The following is a 27,708-nucleotide window of genomic DNA, read 5'->3' as shown; positions in this document are numbered from 1 at the left end:
AATAAGACGCACTTTTTCCCCAAAAAAAATTTGGGGGTGCGTCTTATAGTCGGATATACTTACAAGTAGTGTGGCGGCAGCAGGAGACGATTATGAGGTGGTCCGACGCTGCAGGGCGATGATCACACTCTCTTCCCAGGCTGGTGTGGCAGGTACGGCGGTGCTCTGGTACGAGGAGCTCCATCGGCATTTTGTGAAAGCCCGGAGCCCCCCGCACATCCATTACTGTGATGCGGTGGCCTCCTGGAAAATGGCCGCCGGGAGCAGCGCATGCTCAGATTGAGATCTCGTTGCCGAGATCTCAATCAGAGCACCACCGAACCTGTCGCACCAGCCTGGGATTTCCCGGAGGCCACCGCATCACAACAATGGATGTGCAGGGGCTCCGGTCTTTCAGAAAATGTCGGCGGAGCCTCGGCACAACGAGCACCGCCGAACCTGCCGCACCAGTCTGGGATGGGAGTCATAAAACCCTGCCATTCCAGCAATATCGGCGCCTGCTCTCTTGGGGCTCGCACAAGTGAGCCCTACAGCCAATTAGAAGTCTCTCTGCTCTCACTTTCTTCGGACGAAACAGATACCTGAAGAAATGAGAGCGCGACTTTATCCAAATGTCGGTTACGTCCGAAGGAAGTCAGAATGATTGGTTAATGGGCTTGAGTGACAATGTTACGCAAGTCCCGGTAACAGGTGCCAACATCGTTAGGATGACGTCCGCACCAGAGAAAAGCATTGCTGTTATTTCATATCGGGGCTAAATGGTGATTGGTGATTTAAGTAACTAAAACCTGCTGACAGCTTCACTCTAAAGAAAAAAAAATAGCGATTGGTAAGAAAATAAACTATGGTTTTCCACAATTATTAGAATGGGTTTCCGTAAAGGTCTACTGATAAAAAAAAATCAATGTAAAAATGGATGTGACCTTCAGAACAGTATAACACTCTAGGTCAAGGTAAAATAGAAGAGTAAAATAATCATTTTAAAAAACTAATAATGAACAGATGTTGAAAATACCTCATCCGAGTGACCTTGGTTTCTTCTGTATGAAGGCATTTGAATGACAAAATTCCATCCTCACAACACATTTATTTCAATATTTCTGTAAGTAGGCCCTTTAGCATGAGCATAGTGTTACACAGTTTCATACACAATCACATCCAAAACAAATTCTAAAATTTCAATTGTAAACATTCTCATATGTTGAAATATTAAAACGCTTGCTAAAAATGCTCAGGTGTGGAGCGAAACTGGAGAAGAAAAAAAAACCCAAAAATTGAAAAACGGTGTGGTGAGAGAGCTACTTGTACAGAAACAGGTTTAATAAAATACGAGGGAGAAGAAATGAGTTAAGAGATCATTAAAAAGAGAAATGAACAGGTGACTTATCACTAGTTAAAAAAAAAAAAAAATTCATATACTAAAATTCTACATTTTAAAAAGAAATGTCATTGGGTAAATACATCTTTGTTGACAAAGTAGGAGGTAGCATGGATGCACCAGTTAGTGAGAAACGCAACTGAAATAAAGAGTTTTTCTTACAACAAATAATTTCCAGAACTATATACACTTCTCAGAAATAGCCGTTAAAACAATCCACCCTCCACTTTTGTTTTTTTTTAGTAGAAAAGCATTGTGTAATAAAAACGAAACAAAAAAAAAAAACACATACATTATTCTGTACAGTAATATACCGAGTGCCCTACGTTGAATGGAACAGTCTTCGGAACTCTGCAGACGATGGTAACACTTAATGCCCTAAATTCACCGATTTCAGGAATTGTCCTTGATCTTGTAGAAAATGCACCGTATAAATATATTTCTCATATCAATGATTTCGTGACTATGGACTCGTATCTCTGATCTCATCTAACAAGTGGGGAAAAAGGCATATACGTAAGGATTAAGTTGTGCTTCGTACAGGAAGCATTGGTGTAACGATGGTGACGTCTGCAAGAGTTCGCTCAAAACGTTGCGTCACATCAGTATTTGTTCTGTCCTTTCAACTATAAACAGGTGTAGCAATGTGGTCTTTAAAAAGGAGAAAGGAAAATAAAAAGGAAAAAAAAAATAATTAAAAACACAAGAGAAAATAGTTCAAAAGTACATCCAAAAGAGCCATGTTCGTTTGTATGGCATCTCCTCTTATGAAGCCGCCTCTGTCATTATTAAAGAGAAGTTTGTTTCAGTAATTGAGGGGGACTTTAGTATAGGCTCCACTTCTACCATACCAGCTCCTGTCCGTGGCAGATTTGCATTGACAATGTGACGCTGCAAGTGCTTTATCCAATCTTCCTGTACAGACAAAGGCCCTCGAAAGATAAGCCCACAAAACCTGATGAAAAGAAATATGAATATAACTAAAAAAATATATATTACATGTAATTCTATAATTTTTCCATGGGTGTTGGCCTGACCACTTTGGCCCCTGGTGAACACGATTATAATTACCTATAGACTGGCAAATCATGCAGAGATGACAGGAGATAAAATGGCACAGTGCTTTCCTAGCACAAATAGGAACTAATGTGTAAGTCTACGTAATGGGCAGGAACACAACAGAATTCATATGCCCAGAAATTACCTTTTGGATTAGGGCAGATGATTGTATTTTCGGTCTGAGTGCGACCCGACAAAACATTGGATTACACTCGGACCAATGTTATTTAATCTGGCTGTGCACATTTACAAGTTTTTTTCCTCGGACCAAGTCTTTCAGAGGAAAAAATTGCAGCATGCTTGATTTGGATACGACTATTGGATTGCACTTGGTCATGCAAGTCAATGGGTTACACCCAAGTTCGGTCCAATTTTCACGGACTGACAGTATGGAGAATATGTAGAATATTATTTTTAAGGTCTTGTCCTCACTCGCTCTAATCAGACAGATTTTCTCAGATAAGACAAAATCGAGTTGCGTGACCCTAGCCTTAAAGCGAGTATGCCTCCAGATTTCCCAATACAGTCTACATACATTACTATATACAACTCCTAGACCAGGTAAGGCTAGAGTACTTACTTTGATATTCCATGTCAAATTGGCTGTATAATCCTTTATGGAAGTGGAACTCAACCTCCACCCATCTATCTTGACTGACAGCTCCTCAGTGTCCCCCCTCCCTGGTGCTGCTACTAAGGTCTCACACTACTCAGTACAAGCTGCAGCTGTCAGTCAAGTTGGACAGGTGGAAACTGAATACATTTGGGAGTCTGAATTCTCATTCTACAGTGGGACTAACAAAATGCTCATTTTAACATTAGGATTACACTGTCATTCTGAAATGGTGCTAGTGGCAGATCCACTTAAAAATTAGTTTTATTCCCCACCTGCAAGTATTGGGTTTTACGACAAGACATCAATAATAACTAAAGGACTAATTTTACACATTTAGAGTAATTTTGTAAATAATGTAGGAAGATTTAATTCCTAAATTTTACTCTGTAACATAAAAGGGTTGTTTGTTCACTTTCAACTAACATATAGAGAACCTGTCATATTGAAGATGGTATCTGATATGCAAGCAGGATGTTATACAGCAGGAGGAGATGATCAGATTGATAAGACATTTTTCAGTAAAATTTGCATTTTATTCATTAAAATCCTTGGTGTTTGCATGCGCAGAGTCCAAGTATAGCCCTATTCAGTGACTGACATTCTTCCCTATATGAAAGTGCAAGCAGAGATAGCTATCAATCATTAGTAGGACCGCCCACTGGACCTATACACTGAATCCTTTCCCAGAAACTGATATATCACTCGTCAGCTTCTCCTGCTCTTTACAGAGCTTCTCACAGATCAGACCTCATGTACAATGTGACAGGTTCCTTTGAAGCGATGTAGTGGGTGGAATAATAATATTAGCAAATACCTTCAACTAGAAATGTAGTATAGTTCTTCTGATTTCTTATGTCACTTACCTTACATGCAGGGCATTACAGCAGCTTACATATCCATGGCTATAACCACTAACAACTATTTGTCACTATGAGTAGTCGTAACCACGGATACCTAAGCTACTGCAATGTCCTGCACATGTGGTAAGCGACATATCTAATCAGAAGAACTATGCTGCATTTCTTATTGGAGGTATTTGCTAGTATTATTAATACGCCTACTACATATTGGAATAGGATCTTGGAGGCGATAATATCCTTTAAACCACAATACAAATTCTTTACCTTGACTAAAATATTTGTGAAAAAAAAAAAAGCTTAAACCTGAACCATACCTGCATCTCAGGATATAAACTTCCTCAGCGCTGTGTGGCAATGGCAATACCTTCTTCTTACTCCCAGATCTTGATCTTGACTTCTTTTGCTTGCAATCTAATACTAGCACACAAACGTAATAAATCACCATATAGCCAATGCTATAAAATACAAGAGCGGTCACTAGAGAAACCCATAACAGACAGATAACCAATAACCTTTTTTTGTTTTGTTTGGAGAACAATAATATTTTATTTTATAAGAAAGACAAAAATTGCATAAATGATAAATTGGTTTCAGGTTCGACCCCTGACATGTAAAACGTGACTTTTTGTTATTGGGCACAACCAAAGCCTGCAATTTACTCATTTACACGATGGCATCCAGGAATGAAGGATGAGCTGCATACGCTAATCTGGGACCACCGTGAAAGAGATAACTGGTCAGGGGACAATGACATATACCTGGTCCTTCACACCAATGACAAGAGCACAGTTCTTAGGCCTTTACTAGCTAAAAATACCAGAATTAGACATATAACAAGTGGTCATAAAGCAGATGATACCATTATGCAGAGGATTAAGGCTGGGTTCACATTGCGTTGTGGGCTATGCGCTGACGGCATCCGTTACATAGCGGCACTAACGCTATGTAACGGAAGCGTTAATGCCCCCATTGCCCGCAATAATAGTAATGCATCCTAACGCATGCCAAAATCGGCATGCGTTAGCGATGATGCGTTACTTCATGACGCTGTGCATAGACCTCTATGGGCTAACGCAAGGTAGCGCGTGGTAACGAAAAGCTACCATATGTTAGCGCATACATTAGCGCTAGGTCACAAAAGATGTAAAAAAAATGACATCTGCGTTCGCGCATCCGTTTAACGAATGCCCCTAACGCAATATGAACCAGGCCTAAGCATGGAACCAACTGATACAGCAGCACATTTACTAATGGGAGACTTTGGCCATGCAGGGAAGATCACAAGGACGACACTGAGCAAAGAAGTAAGATGGCTTACTTTGTAAAGGCATACCTGTTCCAGTCAACAGTCCAGCGCTCTTCTTCCTTGAGTAAGCCCTCATATGGTTAGACAGGCTAACTCCGCTTGTAAAGGTCGTGTTGCAGTTCACACATGTCTTGTGCTTTGCGGACAATCCTAAATTGAATAAAACAACAATAGAAATTCCACATTTAGCCCAAAAGAAAATCAGTCTCAAACCGATTGTGAACCACACACAGTATTAGGCACAGTCTACGCATGAAGCTTTAGGCCACTGAAGGCGAGACTACACAAACCCTTCATAGTCACAAACGTAAGTAACGTGATCCTGCCGGTACACAGGCGTTTCCACAATGTTCATGAACAGAATTAAAAGTCTAGTTGACAAAGTGGTAATTAAAGTGTTTTACCCACAAGACTGTAAAAAGGCGCAGCACTAAATTAGGTTGCTGATGAAGGCTGGGAGAAAAGGTGGTATAACACACCACCAAACAGCTGTTAGACAAAACATTTTATTCACTGCCTTTTATGTTCATTACTCTGGATGCGCAACCAATAATGAAAGTTAATGATTTGAAGTTACTCGCAAAAAAATCTTTGTGCTAAGCAAATGATCAACAAACTTCCAATGTTTTCTCCTGCAACAAGCAAAGACTGTAAATCTGGAAAGTGACAAGCTGTATAATCATGGGTGCAGGTAACGTGATGCGCAGATGGAGGCAGACAATGCCTGGACAAGTCGCAGGACACATTTAGTTAGAATGATTAAACTTGAGTAAACCCATGTTGGGGATATTATTAAAAATAGGTGACCGGTTCTCTTTAATATCACATTTTGTCAAGGTTTAAAGTTTTTGAGACAAAAATGGCATGGTTCACACTGCAATTGTAAAAATACCACTAAAATACCAACAAGTACCTGACAGACTTCATTAGAGGTCAGTGGGATCCATCAGGGCCGTGGTCTAGGTAAACGGTATGAATCAAGGCCGTGGCCTAGGTCAACAGGATCCATCAGAGCGATGGTCTAGCTCAACGGGATCTATCAGAGCTGTGGTCTAGCTCAACAGGATTCATCAGGGCCATAATCTAGCTCAACAGGATCCATCAGGGCCATGGTGTAGCTCTAAGGGATCACTGAGGGCTGTAGTCTAGCTCAACGGGATTCATCAAGGCCGTGGCCTACAGTAAAAGAAGTCCATCAGGGCTGTGTGGTCTAGCTCAACGGGATCCATCAGGGCCGTGGTCTAGCTCAACAGGGGCCATAGTCTAGCGCAACAGGATCCATCAAGGCCATGGCCTACAGCAAAAGAAGTCCATCAGGGCTGTGGTCTAGGGGAAAACAGGTTTATCACTGTAGGTCAGTGGGATTAATCAGGACCATGGTATAGATCAATGGGATCCAACAGTACTGTGGTATAGGTCAATGAGATCCAACATGACCGTGATATAGGTCAATGGGATCCAACAGGATCATGGAATAAGTCAAGAGGATCCCGCATACCAGACATCACTTTCACAAGAAAGAAAGTCAAGATGGTAGTGTCAAGAGAGATTTTAAAAGACAGAACATGCAAAAGGAAATGTTAGAATTTCTATTCTTACCTGACTGTAAAGCGAAGTCCATGCCTCTATGGGAACTGCACATTAAAGAACAGTCTTCATTAAGTGGATGAAGGCATTTTTGGGTGAACCTCTTCCTTGCGGTTTGATTGACTTTTTGAAAAGATTCCTCATTCCTCTCCTCACCTGACTTTTTCAATTTAAGTAGTTCGATTAAGGAAAGAGGTTTATCCTTCTCATCATGTCCACCAGCTTCATCACATTCACTTAGGTGGAGACCTTCCTCCATCTGCTCAGACAAAGGCTCATGTTTGAGGCCATTACGGTGTGCTTCATGATGTACAGCATTGGACCTTGAACAGTTATTACTGGAAGATTTGTGATGGTTGTAAGGCCTGTGAACAGTGCGCCTATTATTGAGAACTTTCAGGAGTTGCTCATACTTTTCTTCATTTTGCAGCATTTCATTCAGGACACAGATGGGTGATTTGTGTGCATCCCATTTATTTTTGCCTAGTCTTTTCAGGTGACCTCGAACATGATTTGACAATCCAATTTTTGTATCAAACCATCCTCCACAGAGTGCACAAGTGTGCTCAGAAGGACTCTCGGACTTCTCTACAACTAAGGTAAAAAAAAATAACCCCAACATAAATATTTGTTTACAGTCATACATAAATTGATACATTTTACAAAGAAATGAAATAAGACAATTAGCAGGAAGGCAGGTAAAATGGTCAAAATTGGTTTAATCTGAAGTGACTTAAGTCCTCACCTATTTGTTGAGTAAGGTCTCGCTCACATCAGCGTATAAATCGGACAAGTGCAGCACGGGAAAGAAAATCGCACTGCACTCCCCCTATGTTATTCAATGAGTCAGTGCTGATCTGCAAGTTTTTCCTCAGCTGTATCAGGCTGAGGAAAAATAATCACAGACACTGTGAGTGGCCACGTATATCGGACGAGACTCAGCAATGCCAGTCAATGGGTGCGAGAGAAAAGGACAACACATGGACCATCTATCCTCATGTCATCTGATTTTTACGCGCATATCTCAAAAGGAACCACAATATTTCATCAGCCAAGAACACAGAGTTCACAGCCAGAAGTTTCATTATTAACACCAGGGCTTGATGCCAGATGTGATTTTGGACAAATCACAGCTGGCATCAACCCCAAGCCCCATTGCCAATGCACCAGGGCAATCGGGAATAGCTGAAGCGTCAGAATTGGCGCATCCAATGTGATGCGCCACTCATGGAACAGCTGCGGGCTGGTATTATTAGGCTGGAAAGGGTCCAATAACCAGGGACCTCCCAGCCTGATAATATAGGCTCACAGATGTCTGTTTCACCTTTGCTGGTTATCAAAGGTAACCCCACATCATTTTTTTAAAATTATTAATTGGGTTAAACCACATGAAATGCACTAAAGGGCACACGTTTATTATATAGAGGGGGCTTGTGAAATTACATATCCTTCAGGATATCAATCTATCTTTCTTTAATCTATTTATTACCGTATTTTGAGGATTATAAGACGCACCCCAAATTTTGAGAAAAATAGGAAAAAAATGTAAAAAAAAAATAAAATGGTGGTGCCTCTTATAATCATGCGTCTTAGGCTAGTTTCACATTTGCGCTTTATAGCGCAGCGACAGCATGCGCACGGCCGCCGCTATGCCCCGCCCCCTGCCCGCCCCTTCCGGTCATCGCCGCCTTCTAGCGCACATGGGCGCTTGCGATCTGCGCACCCTATCTTTAGCATAGGGTGCGCAGATCGTGCGCTGGCGTGCGCTAGCAGGATTTTGCCGTGCGCTGCGCACTTTTGAAGGTGCTGCATTCGGCGCACACGGGCGCTGCTTGCAAGCCGAAGGGCAGCTGCCGGAATACTCACTGCTCTGCACGCTGGGACTGTGTGCGCAGTGAGCAGTAAGTATTCATTGCTCTTCAGTAGCGCGCAGTGTCAGCCTGAGCCTTCCTGCTGCGGCAGGCGGTCACGTGTGCCGCTACATAACAGAAATGATTATTCACCTCACTTAAGTAGCTGCACACATGCAGCTGTAGGAAGCCGGTAGCTCTGACAGACTGTGCACGCTAGTGAAGTTCAATGAATACTCACTGCTCTCTGCGCGCACAGTCCCGGGGTGTAAAGCAGTGAGTATTCCGGCAGCTTCCCTTTGGCTTGCAAGAAGCGTGTGATGTCTCTGCCATGTGCTGCTTACAAGCATAAAGCAGCTGCTGGCGTCGGAACAAGATGCTGCGAGGGAGCACCGGGAAGGTAAGTATAATAGTTTTTTGTTTTTTTTTAAATGATTTCTGATGGGGCCATGCATATCAGGATGGGGGTGGGGGGTCAATCATAAGGATGGGGTCATGCATACTAGGACCGGGATGGGGCTAATCATACCAGAATAGGGATGGGGGGGCCCTGCATACCAGGATAGGGATGGGGCCATGTAATCTAAAGAGTAAATTAACTACATAGAAATAAGGTCACCATAAAAGGATGTTAATCAATAGTACAAAATTTATTAGAAAAATCCGTACAGTATATGTAATAATAGATTATTACAATAATTGTGAGCGCTGATACATAATATGAGACAACATAACAGAAACAACTGGGACTATAAAATAGGAGCATGAACCTACTGGGGTTCAATAGAAAGACAGTGCCATATGACTGGTTTGCTAATACACAATTCCATATAATAAAACAACCAGATCAAATCCCCCAGACACCAATGCTATCCCAAAAATTTTTTATGATGCTAGAAAAATGCAGCATATCAAATGGTCAGGTTAAATGGTAATACGGTTACCACAAAAATTTTATGTGAAACAATTAGCCTACTCTCATTTAATAAGTGGTAACCTATGCTATAATGCAAAAAAAAACCCTCGACGCACGTTTCGCCAAAAGCAGCTTCGTCAGGACGCCTCCTGACGAAGCTGCTTTTGGCGAAACGTACATAGAGGCTGCTCAGTGGGAATCCAGTAGGGGCACCTACCTTCACCTGCTAACACATGACTTCACGTATACCTTTTCCCCTTTTCTAAAAGGTTTTTTTTGCATTATAGCATAGGTTACCACTTATTAAATGAGAGTAGGCTAACTGTTTCACATAAAATTTTTGTGGCAACCATATTACCATTTAACCTGACTATCCTGCATTTGCTGCATTTTTCTGGCATCATAAAAATTTTTTGCGATAGCATTGGTGTCTGGGGGATTTGATCTGGTTGTTTTATTATATGGAATTGTGTATTAGCAAACCAGTCATATTGCACTGTCTTTCTCCTATTTTGTAGTCCCAGTTGTTTCTGTTATGTTGTCTCATATTATGTATCAGCTCTCACAATTATTGTATTGATCTATTATTAAATATACTGTAAGTATTTTTCTAATAAATTTTGTACTATTGATTAACATCCTTTCATGGTGACCTTATTTCTATGTAGTTAATTTACTCTTTAGATTAAGTGTTCACATCTTGGTTGCTTGATTAACACTCCTGTAGTGTCTTTGAAGCTATAGCTTCAGATTTAGATTAGCTTTGTTGGTGTATTAGGGATGGGGCCATGCATACTAGGACGAGATGTGAGCTCTGCATACCAGGATAGGGATGGGGCAATGCATACCAGGATAGGGATGAGGGGGCCATGCATACTAGGATGAGATGGGGACCCTGCATACCAGGATAGTGATGGGGCCATGCATACTAAGACGAGATGGGGACCCTGCATACCAGGATAATGATTTGGGCCATGAATACTAGGATGAGATGAGGGCCCTGCATACCAGGATAGGGATGGGGCCATGAATACTAGGACGAGATGGGGGCCATGCATACCAGGATAGGGATGGGGCCATGCATACTAGGACGAGATGGGGACCCTGCATACCAGGATAATGATGTGGGCCTTAAATACTAGGACGAGATGGGGGCCATGCATACCAGGATAGGGATGGGGCCATGCATACTAGGGCGAGATGGGGACCCTGCATACCAGGATAATGATGTGGGCCATGCATACTAGGACGAGATGAGGGCCCTGCATACCAGGATAGGGATGGGGCCATGCATACGAAGACGAGATGGGGGCCCTGCATACCAGGATAGGGATGGCGCCATGTATACTACGACGAGATGGTGACCCTGCATATCAGGGCGAGATGGGGACCCTGCATACAAGGATAGGAATGGGGCTATGCATACTAGGAAAAGATGTGGGCTCTGCATACCAGGATAGGGATGAGGGCCCATCATACCAGGATAGGGATGGGGCCATGCATACTAGGACGACATGGGGACCCTGTATACCAGGATAATGATGGGGGCCATGCATACTAGGACGAGATGCGAGTTCTGCATACCAGGATACGGATGGAGAACTGCATACCAGGATAGGGGATAGGGGTGAGGGGGCCATGCATACTAGGATGAGATGGGGACCCTGCATACCAGGATAACAATGGGGCCATGCAGACCAGGATAGGTATGGGGTCATGCATACTAGGAGGAGATGGGGACATGCATACGACGAGATGGGGGCCCTGCATAAGAGGATAGGGATGGAGCCATGCATACCAGGGTAGGAATGAGGGGGCCATGTGTATCAGGATGGGGATGAGGGGACCATATATACCAAAATAGGGAATATTAAGTACAGAATTGACCACATTTTTTGCTTCAATTTTTTTTTACTAATTTCCTTCTCTAAAACCTAGGTGCGTCTTATGGTCAGAAAAATATGGTACATGATCAGTAAGGCTGAACAGTTATTTGAGCTTCACCAAAAGGTATAAACATCATTGTATCAATTATGTCATTTTGTCTAAGGCCTCTTTCACACACCCGTCTGTCACCATCAGTCAAAATCCGCCGTTTTGCTGAAAAAACGGATCCACCATTTTTTTTGGGCTTATCCGTTTTTTTTCCCCATTGAGTTGCATTACCGGCGGATCTTGATGGATGGTCATCCGTTGGATCCGTTTTTATAAAGATCTGCCAAAAATTTTGGCGTCCGCCGACTTGCCCGGACGGACAATGAAACGTTTTTTTGGCCGGCCGCATCAGCATTTTACAGTGCGTATGCCTGGAGGAATTGACTCAGCCGGATATTTAACCCTAAACTCTGTTCTGGCGGCTGAAAAAACAGGATTTTTAGTTGCTTACCGTAAAATCTGTTTCTTGGAGCCTTCATTGGGGGACACAGGTACCATGGGTGTATGCTGCTGCCACTAGGAGGCTGACACTATGCAAATAAGAAAGTTAGGTCCTCCTCCGCAGTAAACACCCCACCGACTGGCGCTCAATTACTCAGTTAGTGAGAAAGCAGTAGGAGAAGCAATAGAATATAAAGTAAACCAACAATTCAACTAGAACTATATTACATAGAACAAAGTACAGAAGTTGAAAACATGGGAGGGTGCTGTGTCCCCCAATGAAGGCTCCGAGAAACAAATTTTACGGTAAGCAACTAAAAATCCTGTTTTCTCTATCGCTTCATTGGGGGACACAGGAACCATGGGACGTCCCAAAGCAGTCCCTGGAGTGGGAAACAACCTTCCATCAGGTCAGCGGACTCACCACCGCCACCTGCAAGATCCTTCTTCCTAGGCTGGCATCCGCCGAAGCGTAGGTGTGGACCTTGTAAAATTTTACAAAGGTGTGAACAGAGGACCAGGTTGCAGCTTTACAAAGCTGCATCGCAGAAGCCCTGTGGTGCACCGCCCAGGATGCGCCCACTGCCCGAGTGGAGTGAGCCTTAATCCCAGAAGGGGGCACTCTGTTCTTTATCCGGTAAGCCTTTAAGATAGCCAATCTGATCCAGCGCGCAATAGTCGCCTTGGAGGCCGATAGGCCTTTTCGAGCCCCATCTGGAATGACGAAAAGAGAGTCTTGTCTTCCAAAACGCATCGGTTCTAGCCAAGTAGACCTTCGTCGCCCTGACCAGGTCCAGTCTGTTCAAGGAGCGTTCCTGGGGATGAACTGGAGCCGGGCAGAAAGAAGGTAGAACGATGTCTTCATTCAAGTGGAAAGCAGATACCACCTTGGGAAGAAAGGACGGCGGAGGCCGTAGAACTTTAGCTTGGTGAATCACTAAAAAAGGAGGTTGACAAGAAAGAGCTGCCAACTCAGAGACCCGTCGGATGGAAGTAATGGCCACTAGAAAGGCCACTTTCCAAGAGAGAAGAGATAGAGAAACCTCCTTGAGAAGCTCAAAGGGGGGAACCTTGTAGAGCCTCTAGGACTAAATTGAGATCCCAGGGATCCACTGGAGCCCGATACGGAGGAACTGCATGGGCCGCCCCTTGTAAAAAGGTTTTTACCTGCGGCCGAGAGGATAGCGTCTTCTGGAAAAGAATTGAAAGCGCCGAAACTTGCCCCTTTAGAGAACTAAGGGCCAGACCCCAGTCCAGGCCTACCTGGAGGAATGCTAGAATAGAAGGGAGCGAGAAAGACATTGGCGGAACGCGATTGGACTCACACCAACAAAAATATGCCTTCCACGTTCTATAGTATATTTTGGAAGACAAAAGCTTCCTAGCCCGGATCATTGTGTGAATTACCCGATCTGAAAACCCTGACTTTTTCAGTACCGCGGTCTCAATGGCCACGCCGGCAAATTGAGCGACCGAGAATTGGGGTGGTAAATCGGACCCTGAGACAGCAGATCTGGTCTGTCTGGAAGTGTCCAAGGAGCGTCCGCGAGAAGGTTGACGATGTCCGCGAACCAAGACCTTCTGGGCCAATCTGGCGCGATGAGGATGACTGGTACTCCTTCTGCCTTGATCTTCTTCAACAGCTTGGGAAGAAGAGGAAGAGGAGGGAACAGATAGGGGAGCGCGAACTGTGACCAAGGAATGGTCAGAGCATCGGCGCCCACCGCGAGGGGATCGCGGGCACTGGATATGAACCATGAAACTTTCTTCTTGTTCAGACGGGACGCCATCAGATCCAAGTCCGGAGTACCCCAACGAAGGTAAATCTGTTGGAAGACTTCCTGATGCAGGGACCATTCCCCTGCCGTGAGGCCTTTGTGGCTGAGAAAATCGGCGGCCTCGTTTTCCACACCCGGAATGTGTACGGCGGATATCACTGGGACTGACATTTCTGCCCAATGAAGTATCTTGGATACCTCGGCCAACGCTGAGGAACTCTGAGTCCCTCCCTGGTGGTTGATATATGCCACCGCTGTGGCATTGTCTGTCTGAATCCGGATTGGCAGACCTTTGAGCAGCTTGTCCCAATGAATCAGGAACAGGAAAATAGCCCGTATCTCTAGGACGTTGATCGGAAGAGTCGCTTCCTGCCTTGACCAACAGCCCTGTACTGTGAGATGGCGAAACACTGCGCCCCAGCCCAGAAGACTGGCGTCTGTCGTCACCACTTGCCAATGTACCGGAAGGAACATTCGACCCTGGGCGATAAGAGGAGATGTTAGCCACCAATTGAGGGACAGCTTGACCTTAAATGAGAGTCGAATTGGAAGATCCAGTGAGGAGACAGACTTGTTCCACTGCGACAGAATGGCCCGCTGAAGCGGTCTTGAGTGGAATTGGGCGAAGGGAATCGCCTCCGACGTTGCAACCATCCTCCCTAGAACTCTCATGGCTGATCGGAGGGAAATGAGTTGGGGACCCTGAAGAAAACGAACATCCCGCCAAAGAGTTACTCTCTTGTCGTCGGGAAGGAAGACCTTTGCCTGACGAGTGTCGAAAAGTATGCCTAAAAACACAAGGCGCTGTGTTGGAACTAGGCAGGACTTTTTTGTGTTGATGATCCATCCGAATCGAGCAAGTGTCGCATTCAATGGTCAGACTTTCGAGTGCCTGGGGCAAGGATGGAGCTTTGATGAAGATGTCGTTGAGGTACGGGAAGAGCATGAGACCTCTGATCCTCAAAATGGCCATCAACGCTGCCATGATTTTTGTAAAAACCCTGGGAGGCGGTGGCGAGCCCGAATGGCAGGGCGACAAACTGAAAGTGATCCTGATGTATCGCGAAACGCAGGAATTTTTGATGACCCCGGAAGATTGGGACATGTAGATAGGCGTCTTGAATGTCTATGGAGCACAGGAATTCTTGTGCCTCCATGGAAGCGATTACTGAACGAAGGGACTCCATCCTGAAATGTCGCAGACGGACCCTTTTGTTCAGTAGTTTTAAGTCCAGAATGGGCCGAACCGTGCCTCCTTTTTTCGGCACTACAAACAGGTTTGCATAGAAACCTGTGAATCGCTCTTTTTCTGGTACTGGAACAATCACTCCCGACTTGAGAAGAGAGTCGACGGCTGTAAAGAAACCCGGAACCAAGGCGGGGTCTTTCGGGGGTTGGGATTCGAAGAATCGATCCCGAGGACGAGAAACAAATTCTATTTTGTATCCTGAAGATACAACTTCCCTGACCCAAGCGTCTTCCACCGAGGCAAGCCATACGTCCCTGAAGACAAGACGACGGCCGGCCACCTGGGAGTATGCTCCGGTGTTCTGAATCCAGTCATGCGGAGGAAGATCTTCCAGGTCTAGGTCTGGTAGATCTACCCTGGGAAGAATGAGATCGCCAGGAAGGAGTGGGCCTAAAGGAGACTCTTTTCCTATCTTGGCGCGGTTGAGGCCTCTGCTGGTGGGAAGACATATCTGCTGTCGTGAAGCTACGAAAAGGCCGAAAAGGGTCGAAACTGACGTTTCGGAGGAGGTCGACGAGATTTTGACTGGGGAAGAAGGGAGCTTGTGCCCCCAGTGGCATCCTTAGTGATCTGGTCCAGCCTATCGCTGAAAAGACGCGATCCCTGAAACGGTAAACTGGTGAGGGACTTTTTTGACAATAAGTCTGCTTACCAAGCCTTAAGCCAAACTGTGCACCTAATAGCCACCAAGTTGCTTGATGCCTGAGCTGCGCAGGATGCGGCATCCAGGGAGGCCGAGACCAAATATTCGCCTGCATGCGAAATTTGGTCGGCGAGATCCGCCAGCTGCTCTGGCTGGTTTCCAGCCAAAATGCCTTGGCGGAGGTCCTTAGCCCATTTCGCTATGGCCTTAGAAGCCCAAGTAGAAGCGAAGGCCGGGCTTAGAACAGAAGACGCCGCTTCGAAGGCTGACTTAGCAAAAGATTCTATGACTCTGTCATTAGTGTCTGCTAGAGATGCTCCCCCAGAAATCGGAAGGACCATGCTGTTAGATAGTCTTGAAACCGGAGGGTCCACGGTCGGTGAAGCTGACCAGTCTGCAATGAGTTCCGGCGAGAAAGGATATAACATCCCAAGGCGTTTTCCTCTTTGAAAACGCCTGGTCGGATTTTCTCTCTCTCTGGAAAGAATTTTCTGGAACTCCGAATGATGAGCGAAGACCTTGGAAGGTGGTTTTGACCGTCTGAAAGAAACCTCCTGGTCCGCGGGTTCCGCCGGAGAATCTTTGATATTGAAGGACTGGTTAATCACTGCAATGAGGCTCTGAACTATATCCCTCATATCAGCGATTTGGTCCGAGTCCAGTTCCGAAACATCCTCGGAGGGTCCATCCGAGAAAGTCTCGCCTGGCTCAGGGGAGGAAGATCTTGATAAGGGAGGCTGTTTGGACGGACTATGGGGCGATGCGGAACGGGAAGAGAAACCAGACCGGTGCTCCCGTCTGGCTCTTTTGCGGCTAATATTAACAGGCTCGCCCGGAGCATCCTGTGACCTGCTGGGTCCTGCAGAAGTCTGTAGTAGCAACTTATCCAGTACGGACACCAAGGTCTGGGACACCTTGGTGAGATCCGCCACAGATTGAGACAGAGAGGAAGCCCACCCTGGGATAGGGGCCTCAACCTCACTCGGGACAATCGGGGGCTCCTGGGCGGTGGGTTCAGTGGGCTTGCTGCAGTCCTGGCAGAGGGGAGAGGACTGACCTGATGGAACCTTGCGTTTGCAAGAAGAACATGCAAAATGACTGACTACCACAGAGGAAGAAGCAGAGCGAGTTGGTTTAGAATTAGACATTATGAGCTAACCCACTAACAGTGCCAGATGGTTAGGGGACGGAGAGCTGAGGAGGGTGTCAGTCTGCAGCGCAGAGCTACTCACGGAACCTGTGTACACAGCACGCTGAAGCGGAGATGAGCAGCTCACAGGCTGAGGAAAAATTGTGAGATAAAAAACACGCTCCTGAATACTGTGGGCGGGAATCAGCTCACCAGAGGGGGGGGGGGGGCGCTAACCGCTCTGTTAGGAGCATAAGAAAACTCCACTCCCTCCTACACTGGGAGGAGTGGGTGGGCCCCTGCGACGCCTCTAACCCTCAGAGAAGCGGTGGGCGGCACCAGACGGGCGGGACTGTTCCTCAGAAGACAAAGCCCGCCTGAAAATGGGGGCGTGGCGTCGCCTCAGAACTAGGCCCGAACTGAAGCCGGGGCCTGGATTAGAAACGGCGGCCGCCGGAGAGCGCGGGGCGGCGCAGAGGTTTAAAGAGAACCACAGATTTGCTTCGCTGGCGTTGACAACGCTAAATACAGGTAATGCCAGCTTGCCCGTTCCCCACTGCCCAGGGGGATTACTATCATGGGAAGGAGAGAGGGGTTCAGGCTGCTGATACCTCCTGCAGTCCTGACTTACCCCATTTCCAGTTGCAGACAGTGTCTCCATCCACCGACAGGCTCTGGTAGGCGAGTGGGTAAGAGACAGAAGGCGAACACGCATACGTGTTCCTGGCCGGTAGACATATGAGGATACGGGGTGGCAATACAAGCCATACTCATAGTCTCTTTGTGGGAGTACAGATGTAACTATTCACTCTGTATCCCTCCGGAACCTGTAAAGAAACGACGCACACTGAGGTAGATATGGGCCTAATGAAAGACCCGTGTCCACCTCCTACTGACACTAAGCTAAACTGAGTAATTGAGCGCCAGTCGGTGGGGTGTTTACTGCGGAGGAGCTAGCTTTCTTATTTGCATAGTGTCAGCCTCCTAGTGGCAGCAGCATACACCCATGGTTCCTGTGTCCCCCAATGAAGCAATAGAGAAAATCTCTCTCTCTCTCCTTTTCCAGGCACGGTTTCCTAAATTTCTGCCTTATCCGGATCCGTCAAAATAACGGTCCGGTGACACCCGTTTGTTTCAATCTGCCAACGGATCCGTTTTCCGCCATTTTGACGGATTTCAACTGCGCTAAAAAATGGATGTGTGAAACAGGCCTAAGACAACCCAATAAAGTTCTCCAAATTTAGATAAAACAATACATGTTTAAACAAAAGGTCAATGGTTGAATGATACAGACACCTCTCGGGGCATTTTTTTAAAGCCTAAAAGGGTCAGAAAATATTGATGACGATAGGTTATCAACATTAGATCGGTGGGGGTCCAACACCTGGCACCCCCACCAATGAGATGTTTCAAGCTCCAATGTCAGCTTAATGTAAATACAGTGACAAAAGACAGCTTCATTTTATGTGTAGTGGCTGCTGCCAGGAGCTACAGAACTCCTCCTATTGTTTTGAATAGATGATGTTCTGCAGTATTTTTGGACCAGACAACCCATTGTAAGGGAACCTGTCACCAGTTTTTTCCCATTCCAGCTAAGGCTAGTACCTGTAAACCCTCATATACAGCACACTAATATACTGAAAATATGCCCCCAATCCAGCCTGCAAGACAAGAAAAATACCTTTTATTAAACTCGCCTACTGGCCGGTCCGGTTCAGTGGGCGTCACTAGTCTTGATCCAGCGCCTTCTCACTTTTTGTGATCACAGTCCTATGTCATCCACACAGTGCCAGCATTGGTATTCTGCGCAGGCATAATTCTCTCTGCCCTGTCAAGGGCATAGTAAAAGTACTGCAGTGCGCATGCGCAGCTGCCCTTTGGCCTATTCCTGCACATGCACACTGCAGTACAATGCCCTGCTCTCGACAGGGCAGAGAGAAGTATGCATGTGCAGGAGACCGATGCTGTACACTGTGTGGATGACGTAGGACACATCATCCACACTCAGCATTAAAGGAGGACGGCGATCCCAAGAAAAGAGTAGGTGTTGGATCATGACCAGTGCCTCCCATCAGAACGGAAAAGGTCCACCCCATAAGTAATCATAATAAAAGGTCTTTTTCTTGTCTTTTAGGCCTGGAACAGTGTTAGTGATGGAAGCCAGATCTACAAATAGCTGAATGGACTGGCCATGTAAAGGTATTGCTGGACTTGTCTATGAAACAGCTACATAAGCATATAAATAGTTTGGGTTGATAAATCCTACTGACAGATTCCCTTTAAAGAAAAATAAAATTCCAAAAGGTGTACATATCCTTTAAACTAAGTATTTCATGTGGCTTTGTGATGATATATTAAAAAACATCTTCTAAAACCTCTGCACAGAACCATTTTCCCGCTTCAAGTCTATCTTTTCACCTTGTCCACATGAGTATCTGCCCAGGTAAACAAAGCTCTCCAACATGAAAGGCAATCTCACAGCCTTCCATTTTTATAGTCATCAATCATATATAGAAAATAAGCACACAACAACACAAGATGAAAAACATAACCATCGTTTACCTTTTCTCACGCGCTTCGTTGGTGTTCCGGTCCTCTTGAAGTGCTGCATTTTATCACTTGTTGCTATCTGTTCTGCTGACACCACATGGCGAGCTTCGTATGTTAATCCAGCTCTATGCAAGTGTCCACGAACATGATTTGATAACCCGACCCCAGTTTCAAAAGTTGCAGGACAATATGGACAGGACTTCTTTTCGAGAGTCAAGTCACTCCAGTGAAATATAGAACTATTTCTTGGCAATACAGAGTCTGCATTTTCCGGATCAATACCAGACATGTCATGTAAGTAATCATCCCCTTCGAGATCATCATAATACTCAAAATAAAATCCATCATCATCATCATTAAAATGCAAATTTTCTTCACTGTGTTGATTAGCTTTAGATTTATCCTTGAAAATTGGGTAAACTGCCTTTTTTGGAGGACTGTTGTATGTATCGTCCTGTGACTCGATGCTATAATCACAAAGCTCGCTATTCTCCCATGATTCATAATCAGCCTTATTTCCAGACGAGTCGAGTTTCTTCAACACAACGTAAGTCATTTTCTGGAGGAAATCAGGGTAATTATCCATATCTTCTTCAGTGACTTGCCTTTCAAGATCAGATTTGCGTACCCTTTTGACCGCCACCCGGTCTTTGAAGCCAACAAGCCTACCTGGATGGCGGTTATGAGGATCCATGATCAAGCATTCATCTTGAAAGCTGGTTGATTTAGAAACCAAGTCTAAAGAGTTATCAAAATCATCGTCTTCCTTTTTTAAGTTCAGCGGGTATAAATTGTTGGATTTCTTTAAGGTTTTATAGCCATCCCATTTCTGACTGTATCTGTAAGCATGGCTCAACTTTGTAGGCTTTTGCTTCATCAGAAAATACTTGTGTTTTTGGTCATTACTGCTGAAAAGCAGAGATTTATTTGGAGAAATTGCAGGACCACAGTCAATAGGAGCACAGTCCATAGATTGTGCAGCACTTTTCCTAGCTTTTTGTATTTTATGTTTTCTGTACAGTCTGGTGAAAGTGTTGCTTTGGCCAAGAGATCCATATGGTCTTTTCATATCCTGCTTCAAGACAGAATTCTTAGGAAAAGAATGCGGCTGTTTGACAAACTCTGTTGCCTCAGTATCGCTATCTACAATCTCATTATCTGAGAAACGTTCTTGTTTAATAACGACAGGACCATTAAACTGGTCCATAGAGGATGGCGAGTGTGCATATTGAATGTGTTTCTTTAAAATGTTACGGGCATACGTGGTAAAGGGACACATCTTACAAATGTAGGTTGTAGGCTTTTTGGACGAAAGGAAATAAGAGTTTTTCGATGTTTTTTTCTGATATTTTCTTTTGGGGACCTCTGCCTTCAGAACAGAAGATTTGACCACGGCCCCATGAGCAATACCTCTATGACACTCCAATTCATTTTCACTAACGGCCATAAAGTTACACTCTTCACAACAGTAGTATCTTTTGTCCTTCTCATGGGTTTTGGCATGCTGAACAAAAGTCTTTGGACAGTTGGTTCCAAACACGCACTGTGGACATTGTAACCGTGCGCTTCGACCTTCATCTTGGAGCTCTTTCAATTCGCGGATCTCCTCCATCAGTTTCTGGCGGCGTTCCTGATGAATAATCATATGTTTAAGAAGCGAATTTCGATCTCTAAATGTTCGCCCACACTCCCTACAAGCATATGGCCTGGGAACATTAAGGTGGCGAAAGTGATTATTACTATCCAAATGATACATCATATGCCTATGAAGGTGTTTCTTCTCCCTAAAATTCACATTGCACTTTGTGCAGGGATAGAACGATGGCTCTTGATCGCTAGCGCATGTTGGCGGCGACTGAGAATCACCGCTTTGCACATCACCAGGAAAGAATGAGTCAACGTGAACTGGAGACGTTTCAACAGAATAGTCACAGACTGGACTATACATATAATGATTGATTGCTTCTATAGCTTCTTTTGGAAGATGATCAATAGAAGATTCATCCATAGAAGATTCAGACTTGATCTTCATTAGTTCATACTTGTGTGGCGCTATCACTTGCTCTTCATCACTCTGCTCCATCATATCTAAATTTAATAGCTTAGATTTCTTGGAAATATAATTCACATCATTATACGCATCTTCTGAATAGCATCGAGTTATCTTACTACCATCCATTTTCCGTTTGCGCTTTTTCTCTACTTTTACAACACAGTTCTTTTCGGGCTCTTCGTTTTTTTCATTATTTACAGAGTCTCTCTCAGTACTCAAATATTCTTCTTTTCCCGCTACAGTATCATCACCACCAGAACAATCTTGGGTCCGATTATATACCACATTATTGGGCAACACGTTACTGTCATTACAGGCATCATCTCCCGACCCTACTAAAGTGCTATCCAATCTGAAACTATTCCCATTAGATGTGTTACACCCAACAGAAGAGGAGGTAGGCAGTTCATGTATGGAATGAGTTTCTTTCTTGGCATGTGCTACATCAGGTAGCAAGAATAAAACTTGCTGACTTGACATCTGTAAAGTGTTCTTTGCAGGTTGTTGAAGATCATAAACCACCGTCAATGTTGAACACAAACTGGTTTGCGGCTCCACAGGTTGTTCTGTGGATAAAGAAATACTGTCTGCATTCAGATTGGAAGTCTGATTTAAGGAGTGGGAAACTGGTCCATTAATAGTTCCTTTAGGCGAGATACGATTTTCACTAGAAACAGTGGCAGCACCATCGTGTGTTAAGAACGAACCCTGGACTTTGCTTAAGGCTTTTTCAGTCCTGTCTCTCGATAATTCTTCAGGCACGGGCAACAAACTACTTTTCTGGAAAGAGGATTGGCTTTCTTGTATATTATGAAATACCAGATCATCTTCAACTTTGTTGAAATTGACATCCTCTTTGAGGCGTTCATTTGCATCAGTACTCTCAGCACTTATCTGGGACTCCTCCATATTGTTATTCTTCCCATTAAACAATTTCTAAAAAATAAAGAAAGAAAAGGCTTAAGAATATAGTTTATTAACAGTCAAGAAAATACCAGCCATATATTTAAAGGGTTGTCCCACATTTACATCTTATAAACTACGCAAAACATATTAAGAGTTGCAAAATATTACAAGAGTTGAGTTGCTGGGGGTCACATCCATAATCAGCATGGGGTTGTGTGCCCATTAGAATGGCGTTAGGGGTGAAAGAATGCTCTGTTCATTAGCTATGCGAATGACAGATCGCTCTACTCAAACACGAGACACAGGACGCCCAGTTTTATGATTGGTGTTGGTCCCAGTGATCACATTTATTTGTAAATATGGGACAACTCCTATGAGGCTTCTTCAAGGCTATGTGCACACACAGTTTTTTGTCTCTGCGGATTTTGTAGAGAAAACCGCAGGTAAATCCGCAGGACAAATACCTGCGGTTTATCTGCGGTTTTACACCTTATAATGGATGAGGTGTAAAACTGCAGCGTTTCGGCACCAAACAATTGACATGCTGCCTTTTGAATACCGCAGCAAAACCGCACGAAAAATCTGCAGCATGTGCACAGCTTTTTTTTATTTCCATAGGAAATAAAGGTACTGTACAACGCAGTAGAATCTGCTGCGTTTCTGCAGCGCAAAAAACTCTGCGGAAATGCAGCAGAAATCGCAAAGTGTGCACATACCCTTACACTTCCCGTGTTTTTTGCGGCCCGTAATTTTCACGGTCTGCCGCAAAAACGGGCTGCAAAAATCTTCTTGGATCTCCGTTTTTCCCGGTTTTGACAAGTTGGGGGAAAAAATATGGCGTTCCGCAAACACGGTGTAACGTAAAAAAAAGGTTCAGTTGTTTTTGCGGCACCATTGTTTTCAAAGGGGGCCATGTCCTTAAGCTGTGAAAAATATCGAGTAAGCTCGATATTTTCTCACGGTCGTAAATACAGCCCTCACGGCCATACAGCGCACCGACAAATTTTTGCGGGCCGTTTTTGTGGCCCCATATAAATCTATTGGGGCAGCAAAAACGGCCCGCAAAAAACATGACAAGTGTAAAAGAAGCCTAAGGATAAACAGCGTACTTCTATACGTAACATTTTAATACATTTTAAAGACTTGGCCGCATATACCTACCATTCTAAGACAAATAATATTCTGAAAATGACTACCGTATTTTATTTTAAAAAATAATACGTGCAAGTATATGAAATACTAGAAATAAATAACAGAGTCACAACATATAAGACATCCATAGAAGCTACAGTCCCACAAGTCGCTAAATATTCATATATTACATTCAGCTTGGATTAAAGGGGCTGCCCACCTTGAGGATATTTCTTTTTTTTCCACTTCAATAGATGTATTTGGGTCTAAAAAAAAATCATTTTTGCAATTGGATTGTTATTAAAAACGTTGCCCTGCTTGACTTTTACACCCTCTTTGTTTCATTGCACATTGATAAGGTCAGTGGTGATAAATCAGCTCAGAAAAAAAACACATTTTACAAAGCTACAGACTCCCTGTCAGCTCACTAATGGATACTCCGTTAACTCATGCTGTAGGTGAGTGCAACAGAGAGGCTATAGGAGGGGAAATTGCAAAATTCTTAATGAATCCCAATTGCAAAAGTAATTGCTTTTTAGCTTCAATTACATGCAACGAACTGTACACTATAATATTAAAAATCCCTGTACGCTTAGAATGGAGAGGATTTTTGATGAGAGGTAAACTGCAAAATTGTCTTGTTGTTACAAGGACTTTGCAATTTTAGCCATTTAATAATATGGCTCGTCCCTTTAACGGCTACGGGACACCTCAGAAATGGATTGTCTTTTAGTGATACAGAATCTATTTCTCTGAGTTCATGTTTTCTTGCCAGAAACCACAAACATTAGGCGATCTACGAGTTAATTCCAAAAGAAACTGAACCTTTTTACAGGCAACTACGTATGATACAAATGTCCTATTCTTGGTAAACAACTCATATCAGGAAGGTGTTATAGCTACTTCTGGACAGTTCATAGATTTGAAATATCCTGGTTGGTCCAAATATTATTATGAAATGACGTTGTAACTAGTTAAAAAAAAAATTGGGTGTGACAGAGGCTACTGTTAAAGAGTAACTGTCGGTTTAGGTTTTTTTTGTTGTCATAAATCAATGCTACACATTATAAAATGAAATTTTGTCATTTATTTAATCAGAAAAATCTTGGTCCGTTTAGACTGATCACTTATTTTCAAAATCCTGGAATAACAAGATTGTTACATTACAGTTGACACTGATAAGGTTCTATGTAGAGCTACTAGCAACAGTCTTTACTCAATAATGTAACAATCTGTGAATAGAGATTTTACCCAGCAATTGAGATTTGAGAATGAAACGGATTCCACTGATTCTTAGAACGTTTTTTCATGACATATTGTACTTCATGATAGTGGTAAAAAATTGTTCCTTATGACATGCTTTTATTTGTGGGGAAAAAAAAAAAAATTCGGAAATTTAGCGAAAATTTAGCAATTTTCAAGCTTTTACTTTTCATGCCCTGAAACTAGAGAGTTACGTGACACAAAATAATAAACAACATTTCCCACATGTCGACTTTACATCAGAACAATTTTTGAAACAATTTTTTTCTTGTTAGGAAGTTAGAAGGGTTAAAAGTTGACCAGCGAAGTCTCATTTTTCCAACAAAATTTTCAAAACCATTTTTTGTTTTGGAACCACGTCACATTTGAAGTGACTTGGGGGGGGCCATGACAGACAATAAGCAAAAGTGAAAAACTGCACCCCTCAGAACCACATTCAAAAGTTCAGTAACCTTTCAGCTGATTCATAGCAACTACAGCAAGTAAAAAAATGAACATTTAACTTTTTTACTTTTGGCCCAATTTTTTTTTTTTTAATTTTCACAAGGGTAACAGGAGAAAATAGATCCCAAAATTTGTTGTGGGATTTCTCTAGAGTTTGCTGATACCCCATATGTGGGAGAAAACTACTGTTTGGGCGCACAGCAGTGCTCGGAAGCAAAGGAGCACCGTTTCACTTTTTAAAAAAAAATTGGCTAGAATTGAGAGCGGACACCATGTCGCGTTTGGAGAGATCTTGATGTGCCTAAACAGTGGAAAACCCCCCAGAAGTTACCTCATTTTGGAAACCATACACCACAGGGAACTTATCTAAATGTGTGGTGAGCACATTGAAACACCAGGTACTTCACAGAAATTTTTAACATTGAGCTGTGAAAATAAAAATAAAAAAAAAAAAAAAAAAAAAAAAAACTTTTTCCACTAAAATGTTCTTTTAGCCCCATTTTTTTAATTTTCACCAGGGTAACAGGAGAAAATGGACCCCAGTGCTCGAAAAGGAAGGCGTAGCATTTAGGAACGTAAACTTTGATGGAATGGTCGGCGAGCGTCATGTCACCTTTGGAGAGCCCCTGATGTGCCTAAACAGTGGGAAACCACCCCACAAGTAACCTTTTTTGGAAACTAGACCCCTCAGGGATTTATTAAACGTGTGGTGAGCAACTTGAACCCACAGGTGCTTCCCAAGATTTTACATCATTGAACTGTAAAAGTGAAAATTTTTAATTTATTTTACAAAAATGTTGTTTTGACCCTAGATTTTTTTTATTTTCAAAGATAACGGAGAGAAAACGGACCCCAAAAGTTGTTGTGCAATTTCTCCTGAGATCACCGATACCCCATATGTGGGGAAAAACTACTGTTTAGGTGCACGGCAGGGCCAGGAACGTCAGGAGTGACCGTTTGCACCGCAGACTTTGATGGAATGGTTTATTGGAACTGATCTAGCGTTTTCCTGGTATGTGAACTTTTTAATGTGGTGACATAACTTAATTTTGTAGAGTGCATCAGGATGGCATATGCGAGTTGTGTAGTGTATGTCAGGTTGACATTCGCAAATCAGTAACAGTGGGCGCTGGTTTATTTTCTATCCTGAGGTGTCTGCGTGGCAGCTTGGCATCACTTGAGGAAGTGGAGGAGGATGAAAAATAAAGGAAGATGGCATCCTCTCCCTCACTATCAGTGTCGGAGGCAAGGAAAGCGTATGCCTCCTCCGCTGAATACTCTGACTGGGACGAGTGGGACATTTTTTCACATATGTGGTGTTTGTATTTTTACCAAGTTGTATTCAGGTGTTCGTGTTTGATCTTAACCATTTTTTATTTCTAACAGAAAAAAAAAAAGAAATCGAGAAAGAAAAAGATAAAAATAAAATAAAAAATATAAAAATTTGGTAGAATAATAATAATCTAATCTTTCTTTTTATATAGCGCTAACATATTCTGCAGCGCTTTACAATTTGCACACATCATCATCACTGTCCCCGATGGGGCTCACAATCTAAATTCCCTATCAGTATGTCTTCGTAATGTGGGAGAACCCGGAGGAAACCCACGCAAACACATACAAACTCCTCGCAGATGTTGTCCTTGGTGGATTTGAACCCAGAACTCCAGCACTGCAAGGCTGCAGTGCTATCCACTGAGCCACCGTGCTGTTTATAAACTGATGTCAGTAAAAAAAAAAAAAAAAAAAAAATTACTGAGCACCCACAACTATCTGACACTAACCCTGACTAGATTCATAGAATCGTAGAGTTGGAAGGGACCTCCTGGGCCATCTGGTCCAACCCCCCCTGCTGAAAGCAGGATTCGCTAAAACATCCCAGTCAGATGTCTGTCCAGCCTCTGTTTGAAGACTTCCATTGAAGGAGAACTCACCACTTCTCGTGGCAGCCTGTTCCACTCATTGATCACTCTGTCAAAAAGTTTTTTCTAATATCTAATCTGTGTCTCCTCCCATTCAGTTTCATCCCATTGCTTCTAGTCTTTCCTTGTGCAAATGAGAATAAAGATGATCCTTCTACAATGTGACAGCCCTTGAGATATTTGTAAACAGTTATTAAGTCTCCGCTCAGTCTTCTCTTTTGCAAGCTAAACACTCCAAAATCCTGCAACCTTTCCTCATAAGATCCAGTTTGTTGATGTCTTCAGTAAAGAATGATGTAGAAGTCATCAAATACTATAGTATAGTTTTACTGTCCCTAATCTAGTACTGTCATCTAATTCAAATTATTTTTTTAAAATTCATTTTTCATGCAGAAAATAAAAACTAACCGTATGCCGATCAGTGATGTGTCGCTTTTAGTGCTTGATGGCTGTAGGACGCATGCACGCATGTGATTCTTTTTTTCCCTCGCTATCTGGCACTAACCCTAACTATATTTAGTAAAAAAAAAAATGTAGTAAATGCCGATTACTACAGTATATTTTTACTGTCTCTGATCTAAATCAACAAATTCTATATTTTTTTGCTTTTTTCCCACTTTAATATCTAACACTAACCCTTACTAAATTCAGTAAAAAAATACTGTAGTAGACACAGATTGCTTCAGTATATT

The 27,708-nt window shown here is 43.4% G+C and overlaps 1 protein-coding gene across 4 annotated transcripts in view; it reads right to left on the bottom strand.

Annotated features, from left to right (window-relative positions):
* Positions 1–1,067: 1,067 nt before the first annotated feature.
* Positions 1,068–27,708, bottom strand: part of ZNF644 (zinc finger protein 644) — a 105,587-nt gene continuing 78,946 nt past the window's right edge. For 2 of the 4 annotated variants that reach the window (XM_073571479.1, XM_073571478.1), the window contains exons 3-7: positions 19,310–22,286; positions 6,819–7,400; positions 5,232–5,369; positions 4,228–4,330; positions 1,068–2,333 (exon numbers count right to left, since the gene is read on the bottom strand). In XM_073571479.1, coding sequence (XP_073427580.1) covers positions 2,144–2,333; positions 4,228–4,330; positions 5,232–5,369; positions 6,819–7,400; positions 19,310–22,259 — 3,963 coding nt within the window. In that variant the 5' untranslated portion in view covers positions 22,260–22,286 and the 3' untranslated portion in view covers positions 1,068–2,143. The remainder of the gene's footprint in view (positions 2,334–4,227; positions 4,331–5,231; positions 5,370–6,818; positions 7,401–19,309; positions 22,287–27,708) is intronic. The other 2 variants (XM_073571481.1, XM_073571480.1) reach the window with 2 other exon arrangements.

The sequence above is a fragment of the Dendrobates tinctorius genome, unplaced genomic scaffold (assembly GCF_039654945.1).
Source record: "Dendrobates tinctorius isolate UK_male_01 unplaced genomic scaffold, ASM3965494v1 ptg000029l, whole genome shotgun sequence".
NCBI classification, from domain to species: Eukaryota; Metazoa; Chordata; class Amphibia; order Anura; family Dendrobatidae; genus Dendrobates; species Dendrobates tinctorius.
Note: the sequence above shows the minus strand (reverse complement) of the source record. Positions and strands in the feature narration are given on the sequence as shown.